This window comes from Pecten maximus, chromosome 5 (assembly GCF_902652985.1).
Source record: "Pecten maximus chromosome 5, xPecMax1.1, whole genome shotgun sequence".
Lineage (NCBI taxonomy): Eukaryota > Metazoa > Mollusca > Bivalvia > Pectinida > Pectinidae > Pecten > Pecten maximus.
This window is the reverse complement of record NC_047019.1, coordinates 7,852,654-7,872,216: the sequence shown is the minus strand read 5'-3', so window position 1 is coordinate 7,872,216 and position 19,563 is coordinate 7,852,654. Positions and strand designations below refer to the sequence as shown.

Below are 19,563 nucleotides of genomic sequence, written 5' to 3'. Positions count from 1 at the left end.
AAGAGAGGCCGATTAAGGGCGCTGTTTGGACGAGATCACAAACGTACCAAGGTGATTCTGATCACTTATGACACACTCAGGCGGATTGCTGCTTCAGTATTAAACTAGAATCTACCAACCGTTTTGATAAACAGCTGCATTTTATATTATGTATTTTAATCTCGTCAATCCAGATTCTAAGTCTCATTACGGAGGTAATGTTTCAGTAGCGTTTAAAATCATCAACAGTATGTGTATTAACCGTCTTTTAATATATATTTACATGTATTGAGAAAATACCCTGCATGTCCGTGCTGCGGCTCGAACCAGTGACGCTTCACTCCGTTAAAAAGCACCCGGGGGATGGAACGTCCTTAGTTTTTAGCTAGGTATAGGATATTTCATATAGTAATTTTGATACCTTATTTTTTGTGGTTGCATAAATATTCTGGCTTTAAATCACACAGTTTTGCATTCAGTATAACACATCTTCCAACCATAGGTTCAAACTATCCACATCGGAGACCCAGTGGGTGTAGCCGTGAATGAAGGCACTTCAATGTTGAATCTTGCACGAAAAACTGAACAGACAGTGTTGATGCAGCTGAGGGAGGAAGGAATCATACCAAATAAGGGATCAGGAGGCGTGGCGTTCACGGTGAAATTCAATGACGAAATCCAACATCGGTCGGCCTCAAATGACGCTTCTCGTCAGTTACCGGGAGTTCCACAATATACAAGGGACACTTCAAAACTAATCGCCCAAAAACCACGAATCTTACCACCGCTTAACACGAGAAGTGTTAGTACATGTAAGTTATCTCCTCAGAACCGAGAAGCAGAAGCAGTATTTTTAAAGGACGAAGCTTTAAAAGGTAAAGGCAAAATGGCGCGACTGTCTGACCACAGACGACAATTAGCGGCGGCAAAGCGTGAAGCAAAGGAGAAAGACAAGCGCGAGCGATTAGAGGCGGCCAAGATAATGACAAATTCATCTCTGGAAATCCGGGAAAATGACAAAGGAAAGGTAAACGCCAGAATTGAGCAAGCACGGCTCAAAAGGGAACAAACAGCCGAAGCAAAAATAGCAAGAGTCAATGCAAAATTGGCCAAAATTCCAAAGATAGAGAGACCAAACAAGATATCTACTGAGGAGAAATTAGAGCGAGCTCGACAGAAAAGAGAAAAAAGACTAGAAGGCCTGAGGGAGAAGTGGGAAAAGAAAGAGAGAAAGATCGAGGAGATAAAGAATAGTAGAACTTTAGGAAAACCGCAAGCGTCTGTCCCGAACATATAACTCAATTAGATGATGATGATGATGATGATGGTGATGATGGTGATGGCGGTGATGGCGGTGGTGGTGGTGGTGATGGTGATGATGATGATGATAAATAAAATATGTTCTTTATTTCATGTTTTGATATCCTTTCTTTTCTTTTTTCAGTTCAAACTGATCTTGAAATTCGATTAAATATAAAAACAGTTTAAACAATTCAAACTAACGTTTTCAAAATAAAAGAACAAATAAAAACTGACTATCTAATTACCAACTTTTAATCTATAACATATAAAAATATTCTTATTCGAGAAAAATATGTAGGGAACATTATTGGGCAAAAGAGATCTAATGGATTTAGCTCGGAGAGTTTGGCTCCCCTGGGGCCGGAGGAACGGGACACAGTAGGGTAAGTTGAGGTAACTCCTTTAAATCTCTACTAGTCCTAAACACCTGAATGGATTTTGGTGTGGAACATTATTGGGCAAAGGATATGTAATGTTGTTCAAGAGGCCTGCATCGCTCACCTGAACATTTCAGCAATTATGGCCAAATATTCTAATCAAAGTTATATTTCAAATACTTTCCTTCTTGTGAACTGTCTCTCCGAATGGTTCAAACTACAGCTGGGCCAAATCCTGTCATTCTTGAAGAAGAAACGGTATTTTTCAAAGTTTCTTCTTCTTCTATATTTCCCATATTGGGCCCCTTTCTCTCACCTCATGTGGACAACATCCTTCATTTAGTCACAACCTACGTTTATACAACATCAGATATCTTTTGCCAAACGATGCTCCGGACCATGCTGACGGACGACGGACGGACGGACGGACAGCGAAGAGTATACCATAATACGACCCGTTGTTGACGGACGTATAAAAACTGCTGCATATGTACAAGTCAAGTATTTTGGTATAGATAGCAATGGATTTCACCTTCTGCAATAGCGACAGGGTTGCCGCGTCCAACAAGTTTCTTTAATTGTTATTTTGGCCAAACAATGTCGGACTATAAAGTTATATTTTTACCAACTTAACATGATAACGTTACCTCTGTTAAAGATCCTAGGTGCGTGGTTTTTGTCGGTTTTTGTCGGTTTTTGTTTCTCCAGAAGATGAGAAACGGACCGGTCTCTCATGTCATAGTTGTGTCCTTGGGCAAGACACTTTACCCTAATTGCTCTAGATTGCATACTTTGGGCCCCTCGTTTGTTGTTGAGTCAGGTAGTCACCAGCTACTACAAGGAGAGCCCGCCTTAAAATGACTCTTGCTGTTCATGGGGCGTTAAACCCAGCAAACAACATACTCACATTCATGCTGGAACAGCTGTCATTGGTCCAAATGCAGGACCAATGACCTGCTTCCAAAGTAACATGAAGTAAATTTGCTTAATCTTTTAACAAATGACAAATACCACAATTACGTAAAGGCGGTTTTTTTTTCTTCAAGAGTTGACCCTGCTAATGTGAAATGCATATCACGCGAACCACTATGCGCACTGTGTGTTTCGCTTGGCCTGTACAATCCATCGACATTAGGTCGTTCTTTACGAGTTCCGTATGCATTAAGACGGCTACCAATACCAGTCTCCAGAACATCAATCTTGCCAAATATATGTATACTGGCGCTTAACTTACAGTATTGCCCATATATTTCTATACGAATACAGTTCCAGAACCTTACGCTCTGTAGTACAAATCAATTGCTCGTTCGCCGTCTGTAGTGGAACATTATCCGGGATGGAATCTTTTGGCAATGAAATGCAAATGTCAAAACATTGGACATTACTCCGAATGAGCTATGCATCTTCTACTGAAACAAGGCAGTCAACACAAATCGGTGTTTCATGTCAAGTTAAAGCTACACAAACAGGGTATACACGTAAAGCTCACACATTCTGCGCCCATCGCATTTCCAACTGATCATAGAACACCTTTTCCTTTATAAAATGATGAGAGACCATCGAATGTGCGTCCTTAAATATAGACAATCATAGCCAATTAATCAGAGAATTTATGCCATGCAATAACCGTTCAATCAGAATGCAGATATTTGAAAATTGATTGAGATGGTCCCCAATGCTATAGTTTATTGCCGATACAGTCCCGCGACTGGCCCTTATATCCACCATGATCGGCGTAATAAATAGGACTCCGAATGGATGATATTTATTCAGTTTCTGATAACAAAAATGATTGTGTACACAAACATTAATGTCTACTTCAATGTTTCCTCTCGGGAAATGAGAAATAATCCAGATGTTGTAGATTTCAACCACTAGGTCAACACGCAAAGGATTTGAGATACAGAAAACACATATGGTCAGTTCTAAAAGGTCAGTTCCGAACGCCAACACCGCAATATGGTCAATCGGCCAATCGTTTCGAAGTCACCATTAGTTGTAGTTGTTGCCCTCCGAGCTGATTAACTCCAAGTTCTCCCGATTCTCGGCTAAGTAATTACGCTTACCCAGATCTTATCACAGATATATACAATGCGGAAAAACATGGTCGATATTTCACGGTCAAATCTGTTGGTTTTATAAACATATAGACAAGTATAACTACACAGCATACCGGCTTGAAAACGATCAGTTTTGGTTGGTTTATTTTGTTTAATGTCCTATTAACAGCCAGGGTCATTTAAGGACGTGCCAGGTTTGGAGGTGGAGGAAAGCCGGAGTACCAGGAGAAAAACCACTGACCTAAGGTCAGTACCTGGCAACTGCCCCACGTAGGTTTCGAACTCGCAACCCAGAGGTGGAGATTTATTGTATGGAATCATACATGGTCACAATAAAAATGCTTCTTTTGCACACTAATTTTTCCTATCTACATGTACGTGTTCAGCCAGCAAGATCTTCCGTCCGTCCGTCCGTTTGTTTGTCTGTCTGTCTGTCGATGTCATGCACTTTCAACTGGGTTCTGTTGTTGGATTTTATTAGAAGGCTCTATATTTGTAAAAATTGTATATACTGTCACAAAGTTTGCTGAAAGATGCAAATAGATTTAATGTAGAAACAAATTGCACGGTATTTGTTCCAATTCGTGACGCATTAAGCCAGACGCGTATTTGTCAATATTACCCCTTTTAAATAAACGTACTACACCTCCAGGATAACGAATGCTTATGACGTCACATATATTTACAATTGATTTATTTTACGACATCTGCATTCAAGAAACAGAAACACACGCTATACAGCCGTAACAAACTTTACTTTTGTTATTTAATATATGAATTTATCTTAAACTTACATGCATCTTAAGTGTTTAATCATTAATGAACATTTCATAATAAATCACATATTTTATTCCTTTATAGAAAAATTGGATCTCAAATATTTATTTTAAGTTGGTTATTTTCTTCTTTCGTTTTTGAGTTATTTGTTTTAATTACCAACAAATTATCATTTGGTTAAGTTAAGGGTACGTGAAAATGTATACCAAGACATATACGTACATTATTTAACCGTGTTTTAACGTGGTCCTCAATCTTCTGAAATGTCATTGTGATTAATTACCAAGTAAAAGATTTGATGTCAAAAAGGTAAGACATTAACTGCCGACATGAACATGTTCAGTTTGTCTTTGACTAAAACTTCTTACCTTTTCATACTGGAAAGCCTTGTCCCTCCAGGTAAAAACGACATTCTGTCACACAGGTAGGTACAAGCACAGGTAGACTTAAAAATCCAAATTTCCTCTAAATGTCAAATCCTGTTTAAAATCCGCCACACACAGCGAGGTAAGTCAATTTCTCTGGTAAATAACTCCTTGTAGCCAATTGCACTGTCTGTTTTTGAAATAATTCTTTAATACCTGCTGGAGATGGCATTTGATGCAGTTCGACGTAGATAATAGGTAAGTAAATCTTCCGACAGACCCTTTCCCTGTCAATCTGTCAATCTCCGGCGAGCTCTAACTGTCTTTTATCAGGTACATGTAACATGTCATTCAAAGCTCTGCCCTCTAGGTAATTGCTTTACGTAATTATCTCGTCACAGTGCTACATGTATTAAACGTAGAGCCTTAAGAGAGACCACGTAATGTTTACAACTCTATTCCCGGAAGCAGGCGGTGTACCCTCGTCACGGACAAGTGTCCCGATATTGGAGAAAGATGTTCCGACAGGATTTGTGGGAGTGTTTGGCTTGTATCATTATCTGTGGGAGGAAAAAAATACAGTAATTTAAATTTCAGACTCTACATGTAGACTTCAAAACCTATCAAAATGTTCTTTTTCTGAGTTATCTTATAAGTACTTTAAATTTGTCTTCATTTCAGATGGGATTTTATGAAACTCGTCTGGAAATTTTGATTTTTACTCGCGAAGGGTCGCATAAATGACAATTCTATCACTCGTTTCATAAAAGCAATAAAATGGAAACTCGTTAAAGATCGTATTGATATATATATAAATTCAATACAGGAAAATCCGTGAACAAACGTGATCAAAAGCAAAATTAGGGAAACGGTTATTTTTTCGTACTGAACCAATCAATGTACGAGTAGAAGTAGTGTAAAAAAAAAACTTCATAAACATTGCCTCTCATGACGTCACACGAGACGTGATGATTTGCAATAACCGAGAAATATATCACAAACACTTACTGAAGCTGTACTCATTAAGATAAATATACTAACGCCATGAGTTTATCATATTTACCTAATAATTGAATATATCCGGTTAGAAATTGCTTCAAGTGCTATTGAGTCATCTGTAAAGCAATACCGACGCGTCATATCGATATTACAAATATGGAAATGTCTGTCGATTGTAAACGTGTTAAGAAATTCATTGATCTCACGGAGAGGTGTTACAAACTGCTTCACTTTCATTGCTGTCAGTCGCGAAAGAATGGATGGCATGCTAGTATTGCCTAGCTTGGTATTTCAGCGTGATGACGCTATAAATTGTCTGTGGTCCATCATTTCAGCGTGATAACACTATAAAGTATTTGTGGTCCATCATTTCAGCGTGATGACACTATAATGTGTTTGTAGCTCCATTATTTCAGCGTGATGACGCTATAAAGTGGTTGTGACACCATTATTTTAGTGAGGTGACACTATAAAAGTATTTGTGGTCCATCAGTTCAGCGTGATAACGCTATAAATTGTTTGTAGTCCCATCATTTCAGCGTGATGACACTTATAAAGTGTTTGTGGTCCATCATTTCAGCGTGATAACACTATAAAGTGTTTGTAGCCCCATTATTTCAGCGTGATGACGCTATAAAGTGGTTGTGACACCATTATTTTAGTGAGGTGACACTATAAAAGTATTTGTTGTCCATCAGTTCAGCGTGTTAACACTATAAATTGCTTATGGTCTATCATTTCAGCGTGATGCCACTAAGAAAAGTTTGTGACCCATCATTTTAGTGTGATGACGTTGTGAATTGTATGTTGCCTGATCATTTAATTTTACCTTAAATGTTGTAAGCCGTCAATTCCTTAGAAAAATAAATCACAATCACGAGTTTCTCGTGTCCTCGGACGGTTGTATTTTCCGTGTGTGGTATTTTAAGTCTTTGGCGTGATATTTACTGTGGTGGTCAGCGACTGGACATTCGATGGACATTCGCCGTAGGGTAAAATTTGTTCGACTGATCATACGCTGGTCAATTTGCTTTGGACATCGCCTTAAGGTCATCATCCGGTGAGACCAGGTCAACAGAGATACACATTGTATTTATATCGCACCTACTGTTGTTATCAAAGACATCTGGCCATGTACGTTCTACAGTTTTGTGTATATATATAGTACATTGTAAGTAAAAAGTGGTTACAATTTAATTCAAAAGGTAATTATTCCCCGGGCAGCTATGGTCGAATGGCTGAGTAGTTGTGGCTGACAGAACGGTTTAAAATGCCAATTAACCGCGTAAAAATCGTATATTATCAAATAATTCTTTTAAATACAATGATGCAATAAGTGTTTACAAGATATCTTCACACAAAAAAAAGGAAATTACATTAAACCTATCGGGCGTATGATTTTCGCTGGACCACACTGGTGAAATATACGGCGACCTTGAACTAGCACTAGTATATATTTATTGTCAAAAAAAAAAAAAAAAAGCAATTATCTCAAATTATACTTGGATGACATTTGTTTGATATGGTTTATAAATCTATGATATAAATGCTACATGTATTGTAGTGATATTCCCACGGTGAGCCCACACACTTGTGTATCCTGCACATCAGTGTCACAGATGTTCACACAATAATTCAACAACCCACTTGAATTAATTTTGTAAACAAAATATGTGGAAATTGCTATTAAACTAATGCATTTGTAAGCTTTTGTGAGTGAAATATATCGTTTATACTTTGATAGCACAGGGACCTGAGATGTGTCACATATCATACGATCATAGCACAGGGACGTGAGAAATTGTTACGGTCTGTGTAATTATTTAGGCCTACATTAGTATGTATAGAAGATTTTTAGAAGTTTTGTGGGGTTAGATTAGAATTTGATAAAAATGACACCCAACGGCCGGAGTTCATCAAAACGGCTGAAAATTTGCTATACACACTAGGGTCAGCCCCAAAAACACATATAATGTAACAACTTCTCAGACCCCTGTGGTATATTCATGTACACTTATACATACATACATGTATATCTCCCTCCGACCTTGAAAGGAATGATTCAATCGGACACGTTTACGCACGCGTACAAGTACATCTGTACGTCTGGTTTTTAGTGCATGCAAACTACATGTAACGCTTAAAAACACAACTCATATAGGTTGGCTAGCACATATTGGCCATTTCATTTACTCCTCAACATAAAACAATTAACCTGCACGCGAATATGTACATTAATTATATATAGGTATAGAGTATATCCAAGTCTAATTATCGTATTAGTTGTCAAGAGCGACCACGTGTGAACAGGCCGGAATTGTAAGAAAAATTTTTTTGGTCATCTTTGATCGAAAAACATACATGTACGTGTGGCCATGAATGGGAAATGCATACGTTTAAGTATGCCCTGATCTAGTTCCGCCGGGAAAAAAAATCCTTAGTTATACCTTACAGAATTACCTCGTATCACGTGACTTGCAATTTCCCCAATTACATCTTATTAATTGATTCCTGATTCTGACAAATGCCTGATTTTAGACTCAATGTTGAATAAAGCTTTTGATTATGTCCCATGAAGAATTTGATGGTAATATGGAACCGACAGTAATAGAATGTAATGTTAATGGGACAAGATTACTTAGGAGAGAGGAGTATACGGCATCTCTGGTAAGTTACACTGTACGTTAAAGGGACATACCTTCATTGGGACATCAGAAACGTGCAAAATTTCTGTTGATAAAATTTAGGCCCGAATGAGGATTATATGAGTTTTTGTGCCTACAAGCAGAGAGTAATGAAAGAAACGCCGAAATGTACAGAAAAAAATGACGTTTTGTATAAAAATATCATGTGTCTTTGCGATAATTATGACATTTCGGGTCGAAATGAGAATTTTTAAGATTTTATACTTGAAGCATTTTGGTTTCCTTTGAGACCTTATCCTAATTCCTCGTTAAGAGAGGACCCTACATGCTGTGATGACGTTTTGGTCCAAGCGTGTTTCTAGGGGAACACCAACAGCCAGGGTCATATGAGGACGGTTGTATATGGGACACCATCTGTCAGGGTCATATGAGGACAGGCGTCTAGGGGAACAACATCAGTCAGGGTCGGTTGTCTAGGGGACACCATCAGCCATGATCATACAAGGACGGTTGTATATGGGACACCATCAGACAGGGCCATATGAGGGCGGTTGTCGAGGGGGACACAATCAGCCAGGGCCATATGAGGGCGAATATCTAGGGGGACACCATCAGACAGGGCCATATGAGGGCGGTTGTCGAGGGGGACACCATCAGACAGGGCCATACGAGGGCGAATGTCGAGGGGGACACCATCAGACAGGGCCATATGAGGGCGGTTGTCTAGGGGGACACCATCAGACAGGGCTATATGAGAGTGGTTGTCGAGGGGACAACATCAGACAGGGCCATATGAGGGCGAATATCTAGGGGGACACCATCAGACAGGGCCATATGAGGGCGGTTGTCGAGGGGGACACCATCAGACAGGGCTATATGAGAGTGGTTGTCGAGGGGACAACATCAGAGAGGGCTATATGAGGGCGAATATCTAGGGGGACACCATCAGACAGGGCCATATGGGGGCAAATGTCGAGGGGTACAGCATCAGACAGGGCTATATGAGGGCTGTTGTCTAGGAGGACACCATCAGACAGGGCTATATGAGAGTGGTTGTCGAGGGGACAACATCAGACAGGGCCATATGAGGGCGAATATCTAGGGGGACACCATCAGACAGGGCCATATGAGGGCGGTTGTCGAGGGGGACACCATCAGACAGGGCCATACCACTGCGAATGTCGAGGGGGACACCATCAGACAGGGCCATACGACGGCGAATGTCGAGGGGGACACCATCAGACAGGGTCATATGAGGGCGGTTGTCTAGGGGGACACCATCAGACAGGGCCATATGAGGGCTGTTGTCTAGGGGGACACCATCAGACAGGGCCATTTGAGGGCGGTTGTCTAGGGGGACACCATCAGACAGGGCCATATGAGGGCGGTTGTCTAGGGGGACACCATCAGACAGGGCTATATGAGGGCAAATGTCGAGGGGACAACATCAGCCAGGGCTATATGAGGGCTGTTGTCTGTGGGTACACCATCAGACAGGGTCATATGAGGGCGGTTGTCGAGGGGGACACCATCAGACAGGGCCATACCACGGCGAATGTCTAGGGGGACACCATCAGACAGGGCCATACGACGGCGAATGTCTAGGGGTACACCACCAGCCACAGTTATATAAGGACGGATGTCTAGGGAAAACACATCAATCAGGGTCATATGAGGACGAGTGTTGAGGAGACATCAATAGTTATTTCATTTAGCCAATCTTACGCGCGAGTATCTTACAACAATTTCATTTCCTGTGAATGTCAAATGAAGATGACTCCGGTAAACATTGTAATATTGTAAAGTGTGACACTGACAACATCTCGGGTCAGACATACCGTAACTGTAACTACTTCACGTTAAACATTTCCTTATTGACATGTGTATCTAACAGTGTCTGCCATGTTTATACACACTGATAAACTGGCCTGTTAATCAATATATAAAATGTATAAATTTATCGCACAGATTGCAAGTGGATCATGACCTGAATGCTGAAACTTGGAGAAACAGTCATTCAAAGCAATTTCGACACTAGCTTTCCGTATAAGTCACATATAATGTTTTCCAATTCATGGGTTAAATATAATGAATTAAAAAAAATGGAGAATTTAACAGAACACAGGTGAAGATGTTTTTAAATCAGAAGAGGTTGACGAAATCACATTCTAAAGATTTAAAAGTGGATAAGCTGTTAAACAAACTGAACTTTTAAGTATGAAGTTCATATTCAGAACATTAATAAGATTTCTTAATCTGTAATACAGACACATAGTGTTTAGAAAAAACATTTTATACAAATATTTTATTTCTTTAAACCTTTCAATAGGTCATCTAAAATTAGAATTTAGGAGAAATCTGATACGGACATGTTCTATCATTCAGTCGTGTTTATAGTAACATCTGAATGCATTCGTCAAAATGAAATTTTACGTAACATACACATGTATAAGTATAGAGAGATCAAACATGTAATACACATGGAGAAATTTACATGTGTATACATGTATTACTAATTACACGAAAAGGACAGCATAGCTATATTCAGAATCTAGTCTAATGACGATAACAGCATATATATTAAAACGAAATTTGTCTGTTACGAAATATGATATTAATAAATATTTATGACATGATAATGATACGATGTTTAAAAAATACATACCATACTTTACACATGTCGTGGTGTCCCGTACTAGAAACAAACAGCCATTTCCGGGGGAGTATAGTGTGTCGGTCCATGGCGACTTCAAACTATAAAATAATAGATGTCCTTCAGATGAAGATTAGGGGCATCACGCAAAAAACGTTCGTCGTGACGAATTTTTTTCAAGAGATAATCATCTCGGTTGATCTTTTACCAGAAAATGTCATTTATCTGAATGTAGGACAAAACATACATACAGTGTATATATGTCTAAAACTAGGACGAGAGCGACATTGTAGGGAAGACACCGATATAACGGTTTCAAATTTCTTCCACGAACATTACTCCACCGGTAAGAAAACTAAAACATATCACAATGTCAACACACCCTGACAAAAATCCAAGTCAAGCGTCTGATAAACTACGTGAATGGAGTCTTATAATTTAGAACCTTATGTTATCTTAAACCGAAATTCCTCTGTATTATTTAAAATGTATATGATATACTGGGTATATTGTAGGTTTAAAAATATAAAAATTATCAGATTTTACTCAGTAGATGTTGTAGTGAATAAAACTAACAATACCTATTCTCGCCGGTATGTCACTGTTTCATTAAGTGGGTAAACATTCCTTTTTACCTGACCAAATTTACTGATAAGTTCCGTTGAGCGTAAGTAAAGGTCTCGTTACCCATATTTAGGTTGAGTGGGCCCCGTCGGTGTGTTAAGTCAATTAACAATATTATCAGTTGTGTCTTGCTCTGCGTGAGTTCAATGGAAAATGACTTTCCAGATTAAATACACATAGCGAACAGGTATAATGCTTTGAACCTTTTAGATCCAAGGCTGGCTGGAAACTCACAAGTCTATTACCGGGGATTAGCTTTGGTTGAACCTAGCCCATCTAAACAAGATATAATCGGGCGTCCACTGTTACATACTGTGACGTTTTGCTTTTCCTCAAAATTCGAAGCAGGAAGGTCGTAATTTTCGCTGCAATCATTTCAATTTCTCTTTCTAGATTAGGACAATTCGCAAAAATTATATATACCTTTCCAATTAGCAAAGTTTGCAGTTGACTAAATCGAACATATTTGAAATACAATTTAAAAAAAAGAAAATCCTATCGAGTATGTTGTTACCAAAATCACAAAACGAGTCGATTGAAGTGCCTCTGGTAGACGTTCCTGGTTACATGTGGTGAATTGAGACCTATCCATTAGACCCGATGCTAAAATCATGCTCCGGAGCAGTAGTCATTTGAGATATGTAATCAATAAATTAAAGAAAGCTGGTATGTAACTACCAAGGAAAGACAATAATTTCTTCGTCTAACTTCAGAATAAGACATCCAAATGTTACCGTTGTCCCCAACGGAATCTTCTGTTTCAGAGAGGACGTTAAGATTTATTTTTTTAAATAATTAAATGAGTTTCACTTTGTATGGCATGCACTAGTCATGTTTAGGTATATAAACAAACGATGTATGAATATAGTATACTTACTGTGTATGATGGTCGGCGTCATAGATTATGTCCCGTGATGAGTAGCCATTGTCTTGGCAACACTGTCTCTGAGAGATGACAAATCTACCATTGTGTCTGCTTGTGCTGTACTCTGACTCTGTAAACAGAGCTAGTGTTTATAACGTGGCATTAAGGCGGCAACGTCCGCTGTAGATTTCAAATTACTTGAAAACGTACGATCCAGGAAAAAACCCAGACGGTACATTTATATACAAGGTAAATATTAATAACCATCCTTTTTATATATGTGTGTGTATATATCTACACAACATCACATGCGGAAGTGTTAGATGACGAGGTCCCTGTATCACAAGCGTACATTTGATGTAGATGTACTTTCGCCGGTAAACATTTTTCAGTACTAATATACCAGGACCTAACAAATGCCGCTAACATTCCGTCAGTAATTGTCGTTGCTATAATCTTTATCGCAACTGACTTCTTATCAAGTAAACATGCATTACGAAAGCACTGTTAGTTTCAAATTAATTACAAAAGCAGGCCGAAGCAGTTTCGAATGACTGGGAGCTAGCATGATTTAGCTGATAAAAGTAATCATTCAAAATTTGGAGAAAGGTATAATATACCCTTGCTTTAGATGTAATTTTTATATAAAAAAAAGTGTATAGCAATATGTAATAACAAAATTGTAAATTGGTTTTATGTCTATATAACACGGCAATTTATACGCCGTTAGTGAGTTAGTAATTAGTTTTTAAGTTAGCCTGTAATTAGTAAGTAAGTAATCTAGTAATTAGCTAGTGAGTGAATAAGAAATTAGTACGCAAGTCAGTAACGAACTAGTTAATTAGTAATTAGTTAGAAGGTATTAGTAAGTTAGTTAGTTAGTAAGTAAGGAATTAGTTAATTAGTGGATTAGTTAGTAAATTGTTATTTAGTTATTAGTCAGTTAGTAAGTAATTACTTGGTCAATCAGTAAGTTATTAGTTGGTTTGTAAGTTAGTAAGTTATTAGTTAGTTAGTTTAGTAAGTTAGTCAGTTAGTAAGTAATCAGTTAGTAAGCTAGTTAGTAAGTTAGAAATTAGTTAATTAGTAATTAGCTAGTTAGTTTTAAGTTAGTCAGTAGGTAATAACTTAGTCAGTCAGTTATTAGTAAGTTATTTATTTGTTGTTTAGTTATAAGTAAGTTAGTAAGTAATTACTTAGTCAGTAAGTTATTAGTAAGTTAGTAAGTTTTTTAGTCAGTAAATCATTACATGTAGTTAGTTAGTAAGTTACTTAGACAGTCAGTAAATCATTAGTTACTATGTAAGTTACTTAGTCAGTCAGTAAATCATTAGTTTGCTAGTAAGTTATTAGTAAGTATGATATTAGTTAATTAGTAATTAGTTAGTTATGACTAACTGAGTGAGCTAGTGATTGAGTGAGTGGGTGAGCCAGTCAGTCAGTTGCTAGTGGTCTACCACCCATACACCGTTAAAATGTTTCGTATATAGCAAAGGTTGCGACTGAATAAGTAGGCATTTATATCGAAATCCTGATATTATTAGCTGACTGTCACTCAGACAGTTTCACTTTGATCTGTTGAAAGCCAATCTTATAAATGAAATAGATCCCTTTTATTGAACTGTCAGTCAGTCTTGTATAGAATAAGCTAATGAGTGTTTTTTGCTTAACAAACTTGATTTAAATGATAGGTAAAGATATCAATATCGATGGCAAACTAAATCAAATGACAGGACATGTTTGACACGAGATCCAATTGACAGGACCTGTGGTATCAGACAGCGTTACGAGTACACATGAACATTCCAGGGCCAAAATCCATACTTTGTTGCCTTGCTGAAGAAACCGGGTCGAGAAATACTTTCAGCAAATTGTCGAAACTTTCCAACATGGGTATCTTACTAGGCAGGCGGTGATTTTAACTATGTCTATATTTAAGCCAATATGTAAACTTCCGTTAAACATGGTGTATAAATAGCTGTACTGGTAGAGTGATATTTCACAGGTACTAGGGAAGTCGTAAGTAGTGCCCATAGGGCTTTCATCTCCCAATCCATCTACAGGTGATATGAACACAGGTGTGTCACAGGTTATTTAAGTACGACACAACATTATATATACACAATATAAAAAGTGCATCATAATACAAATAAATATATTGTATATATATAAATATTAAGTTTCCTTAAGTTTCCTTTGTTTTTTAAAATACTTTATCGAAACCCCCCCAAAAAAAACAAATATTAAAAATTTAACAAGGAAACTATATATATATATACATGTATATATATATTATTACCTACATGCGCTGATGTTAGTGTGTCAATATTAAATTAATGTGACACATGGACAGGTACATAATGGACACATTGGATCCGCGGCTTAATAATGTATAACTAACTACATTTGAAGTTTTGAGGCCCTCTGACAGGGAAATCTTTTTTTGAACAATTTAAACATAAGTACGTGAGAAATGTCATCTTATAAAATCTTACATAAACAACAAATGTTCAGTTCTCACAAGCATTCTTTTCTGGGTCAACCCGGCAAGTATGCTTTATGTTAGTAGAAATCGGTTTTATGATTGGTGTAAATGAATATATAGCTTATCTGTATTCAGGACGGATTGACTATGAATGTAGGCAAGTTTTATGGTTGAGTAATATAACTTTTACAGAAAATGGATATATCTAGATATCTTAATGTAATGTAATCAAACACGTGTAAAAATGTTTTGTACAAACATCTAGTTGTAAGGAAGAATGCAGATGACTTTAAAATCAAGATCACGTGCAGTAGTTCTCCCCTTTCAACGAACAGCTATGTTATATAGATAACAATGGAAAACGAAATATCAAACAAATTCGAAATTTGAAATGAAAAGACAATTCATGAAACTAGATAGGGTAGATTGCAGCTTATTACAACAATGTTATACAGACAACAATGGAAAACGGAAGTTTAAACAAATTCCGCATTCGAAATGAAAAGACAATTAAAAAACTAGATAGGGTAAATTATAAGCAAAGAAAGGAAAGAACCGAAGACTATTATTTTCTAGACTAGTTATTGTATTTATACACATACTTATATACAAATCGGTCCACGTTATGTCACGTCTTCAAACAAAATAGAATTACGTCGGCCACGACATCGAACCCACCAGGGACATTCCAGAGGATGTTGGCGACAACTATACCAAACCTGCCTACAGGTTTCGTCCGCAATATGTTTTCACCAGCATGAGACCTGTCTGGCTGTTGTAAGTTTCTTAAACCAGAAGCATTTCTGATAGTGAATGGACCCCCATATCTATGCAACACATGTTGTTGGCTACTTAATTACATTCTTCGACTTGCGTGACAGGAAATGTGAAAACAAATCAAGACTTCATGTAATGCAAGAACGACGGTTTTTATTTCTGTGGCCCGAGATTCTACGAGAGGAACATAATATATCGTTAATTCCTCGTGCTCTTAATTGGAAAGCATGATTATTCTTTAATTTACAATGTCAACGTAAATAACTAACATATCAGAGAAATAAAAACATCTGATTTTAACACATATTACGAATGGAATTCTTGAAATTGCATGACTTTATACATGTAGCATATGTCAACGGAATGTTTTTAGAAGAGAAAGTTATGTTAGGTTCAAGAAAACTATTCAAAATGAAGTATTTAAAGTAACAAATACTGCATAGCATAAAATATTCGTGTGTACTTGTTTTTGTGGTGTATAACGTTCAGATTATTTCGTGAGTATTAACTTTCGTGGTATCAATGATACAACAATATTCGTTGTATTTATATTCGTGGTTTCATAGAATAGATTATACACCATGAAATTTTCATGTGATATAGTAAATAAACAATTTATATGAAATAATGATTGGGATTCCGTGATAAAACAAACATGTCAATTGAAATGATAAAACTATATGTACTTATACAATTGCAATAACTATCTAAACATTTCAAATAAAATCATAATGGTTGATGAAACTGATAGTATTCCAGGAACAGAATCATAGAAATATACATACCTTTTAAATTTGATCTTTGGGTATCCTTGGCAGCCGTATCACTCTTCTACATTCATGTAAATTTGTTGTTCTAGGAAAATACAATACAAAAAAGGCTATTAGATCTTCCAGCAGATTAACTAATGCCTCTTTATGTACAGAAAAGAAGCCAACAGCCAATTGTTATTAGCTGCAAATAAGATGATATCGAGCACTCCCAGAGGAGACAAAATTCCAATAATTTGATTTCCAGCAAGAGGAGAGTTCGAGTGTAAAAGACAATGTTCTGCATCCAAATAGAAAACATGAAGTTAACATGATGTCATCAACGCTTTGGTCATAATCCGGTAAAACTGGAATACGTTCACGGCTCATCATAATATATATTCATGGTCAGTTACAATATATAACATAATTTACTAAGAATGTAAGTTTGATTACAGTCAGCTCAACCCTCAGTGGAATAAAATGGAGTGGATCCTATAACCGCCACTTATCTTTGCGAAGTATCCTCTGCGAGTGTCAGTGAGTGTCAGAAGACAAACTGTGCTTCGATTTTATAGATATCACTTCTAAAATATCACTGACATCAATATTTCTAGGTCATATGCTATTTAAATATGGCGCGTGATGTTCTCTCAAGCATGACTATAGCTACACATTGAAACAAACACATTCACGTTTTCCGATACAGGCCCCTCTCAAAATGATGTAAAACCACATAATGGCATTTCCTCACTTATGTTCTATTGATTAAATAGTCCACATGAACAGCAGTTGTTAATTCTGAAATATCTCAAGTTGACGTATTACAAATTCCGTTTAAATATTCATTTCCTAACCATATTATCGAAATCAATTTCGTATCATGTCATATTTTAGTCCATAGATAGCCCGCTTGTGCTATCTGATGGTGTGATTTAACAACACTATCCATGGAATCGTGTATGTACAAATAATCAATATTGTAAATATTCAGAATGTATTGTTTCATATATATCACTCTGACAATCACAGATATCACTTTCATACCACGTGTATATCTCAAATTTATGTAAATATCTAAGTGCTGATCATAAGTGAAAGCAATATTAGTGACAATTGAGATTTTTCTAAAGTATACCTCTCATTTCCATAACGATCCAGATTTAACAATAAGTTTTACACTGAAATGTTTCCATCTCTTGTCCCACCGTGTTATATGTCCTCGACCTGGACCACTATCTTTACTGCCGGCTCTAGTGTATCTATACCGACACATGTAGTGTGTACTTCCGATATAAAACCAACATAAACACTACAAACCTATATCAGGAGTATGCAGCGTCATATCCACTGTTGTCCGGTGTATCTCAGCCAGTATACAAACTCGTCCCCATGTTTGCAAGCAACACATTACATAACACTAGTTAGTACTAACTAGACTACTGTCATACCTAGTGTCCTATTCCCTCACTGTCTGCCCGGTCACTGTGTCAGTATGCTTATAAAGCCGAACTACATAAACCCATAGCTATATATATATATATATACACTAGGCAGTCAAGCTTTAGGTAGAATACTGCTATTTTAAGCATATTTTCTGTGACTTGAAACATTTCGCCCTAGGTTGAGATTTCTGCATAAGGACTTTTACGGTTAATGCATGCTTGAGTGGTTTATGACAACTAGTTTGCAGTCATGCGTATCATCAATTTAAGTTTATAAAACTGCCCCTTTCTAGTTTATGAAGTTTCAATTACTTGTGAAGGATCATTTGATAGCATCATGAATAAGTGAGCGAATGACACAGACATCTGAAATGATTTAAAGCTTACATATTTATTCATTATTGTTCCTCAACTTGCACAGCTGACCGACAGCTACATATACTTGTACGGTAATAATGTCTCTTCACGGAGAGGCCTACATAATAACAGAAATATTATAGGATTTATTGTTTTTTCATTGGTGACTTGATGCAGGTACGATCGACGAAACCCTATTCTGAATCTATTCCGTCAACACAGGATTGGGTAACTTATTTATCGAATTCATAATACCATGTCTGGTTATCTTGATGTAAATTATAGATAGTGTTTCTTGTGATGGCTTTCACAGCAAAAGAACAAAGTTTCCCTGAGGAATTTGGGCTGTAAGATATGCAAGCCATTCAAATTGATATAAAGGTCGTTTTGAATTGAAGACTTGCAAAATAGATCGGAGTCATATGCAATATGCTGATGTCTGTTTCAGCCGCCGGATTGAGTGGTACAAGTGTTGGGGACCAGTCCAGAACAAACAAACACGTCAGGGTTGTGCTGGTGATGTCTTAGATTTCGCTAGATTGGTCAAATACGAAACTACAGAAGAGGCCCGCGGATCATTAATCTGTGTGTACAAGGTAGCCCGTAATAATTTATGTCAACATTTCAAGAGAAAAGACCTGAAATAGGCGCTTATCGAACAGGCGCCATGACAGCAATCCGAATCGGCCATGAACGTGGCGTTCTAATGTGATTTTTGCGATGATAATTATTGTTATTTCATTCTTCGTCCTTCATTTTATTTTTTGTTTGCTTTTATTCCCCCAATGGTTTTTGTATTCTGAATGTGTAATTAGTCGTCAATTTCTCAAAAGATAATTACTACAACGTCGATCAATTCAGAAAACTGTATGCTTCCACTCTGATATTTGAGTAAAACGCAATCGATATATGTATATCAATAGAATCATTTTTCTTTCACAGAATGTTAAATGCTGGGACAATCAGATTGGCATATAACTAATAACACTTGTTACGAATCATCAGATCGCTCTTCCATATTTATTTAACGCATCTTATCAATTGAAATACATTTACATAGTTCCTTTAAAAGTTATGCTAGCCGTTATTGATTTTTCTTCTTTT

At 37.2% G+C, this 19,563-nt stretch overlaps 1 protein-coding gene across 4 annotated transcripts in view; it reads right to left on the bottom strand.

The window, feature by feature from the left end:
- Nucleotides 1-18,141, bottom strand: part of LOC117327029 (proline-rich protein 5-like) — a 43,518-nt gene extending 25,377 nt beyond the window's left edge. Inside the window, exons 1-5 of one of the 4 annotated variants that reach the window (XM_033883848.1) lie at nucleotides 17,978-18,141; nucleotides 16,694-16,763; nucleotides 12,659-12,776; nucleotides 11,170-11,258; nucleotides 4,864-5,420 (exon numbers count right to left, since the gene is read on the bottom strand). In XM_033883848.1, coding sequence (XP_033739739.1) covers nucleotides 4,864-4,907 — 44 coding nt within the window. In that variant the 5' untranslated portion in view covers nucleotides 4,908-5,420; nucleotides 11,170-11,258; nucleotides 12,659-12,776; nucleotides 16,694-16,763; nucleotides 17,978-18,141. Of the gene's footprint in view, nucleotides 1-4,863; nucleotides 5,421-5,923; nucleotides 6,386-6,688; nucleotides 6,819-11,169; nucleotides 11,259-12,658; nucleotides 12,777-16,693; nucleotides 16,764-17,795; nucleotides 17,928-17,977 lie in introns of those variants that run through there. The other 3 variants (XM_033883847.1, XM_033883849.1, XM_033883850.1) reach the window with 3 other exon arrangements.
- Nucleotides 18,142-19,563: the final 1,422 nt, after the last annotated feature.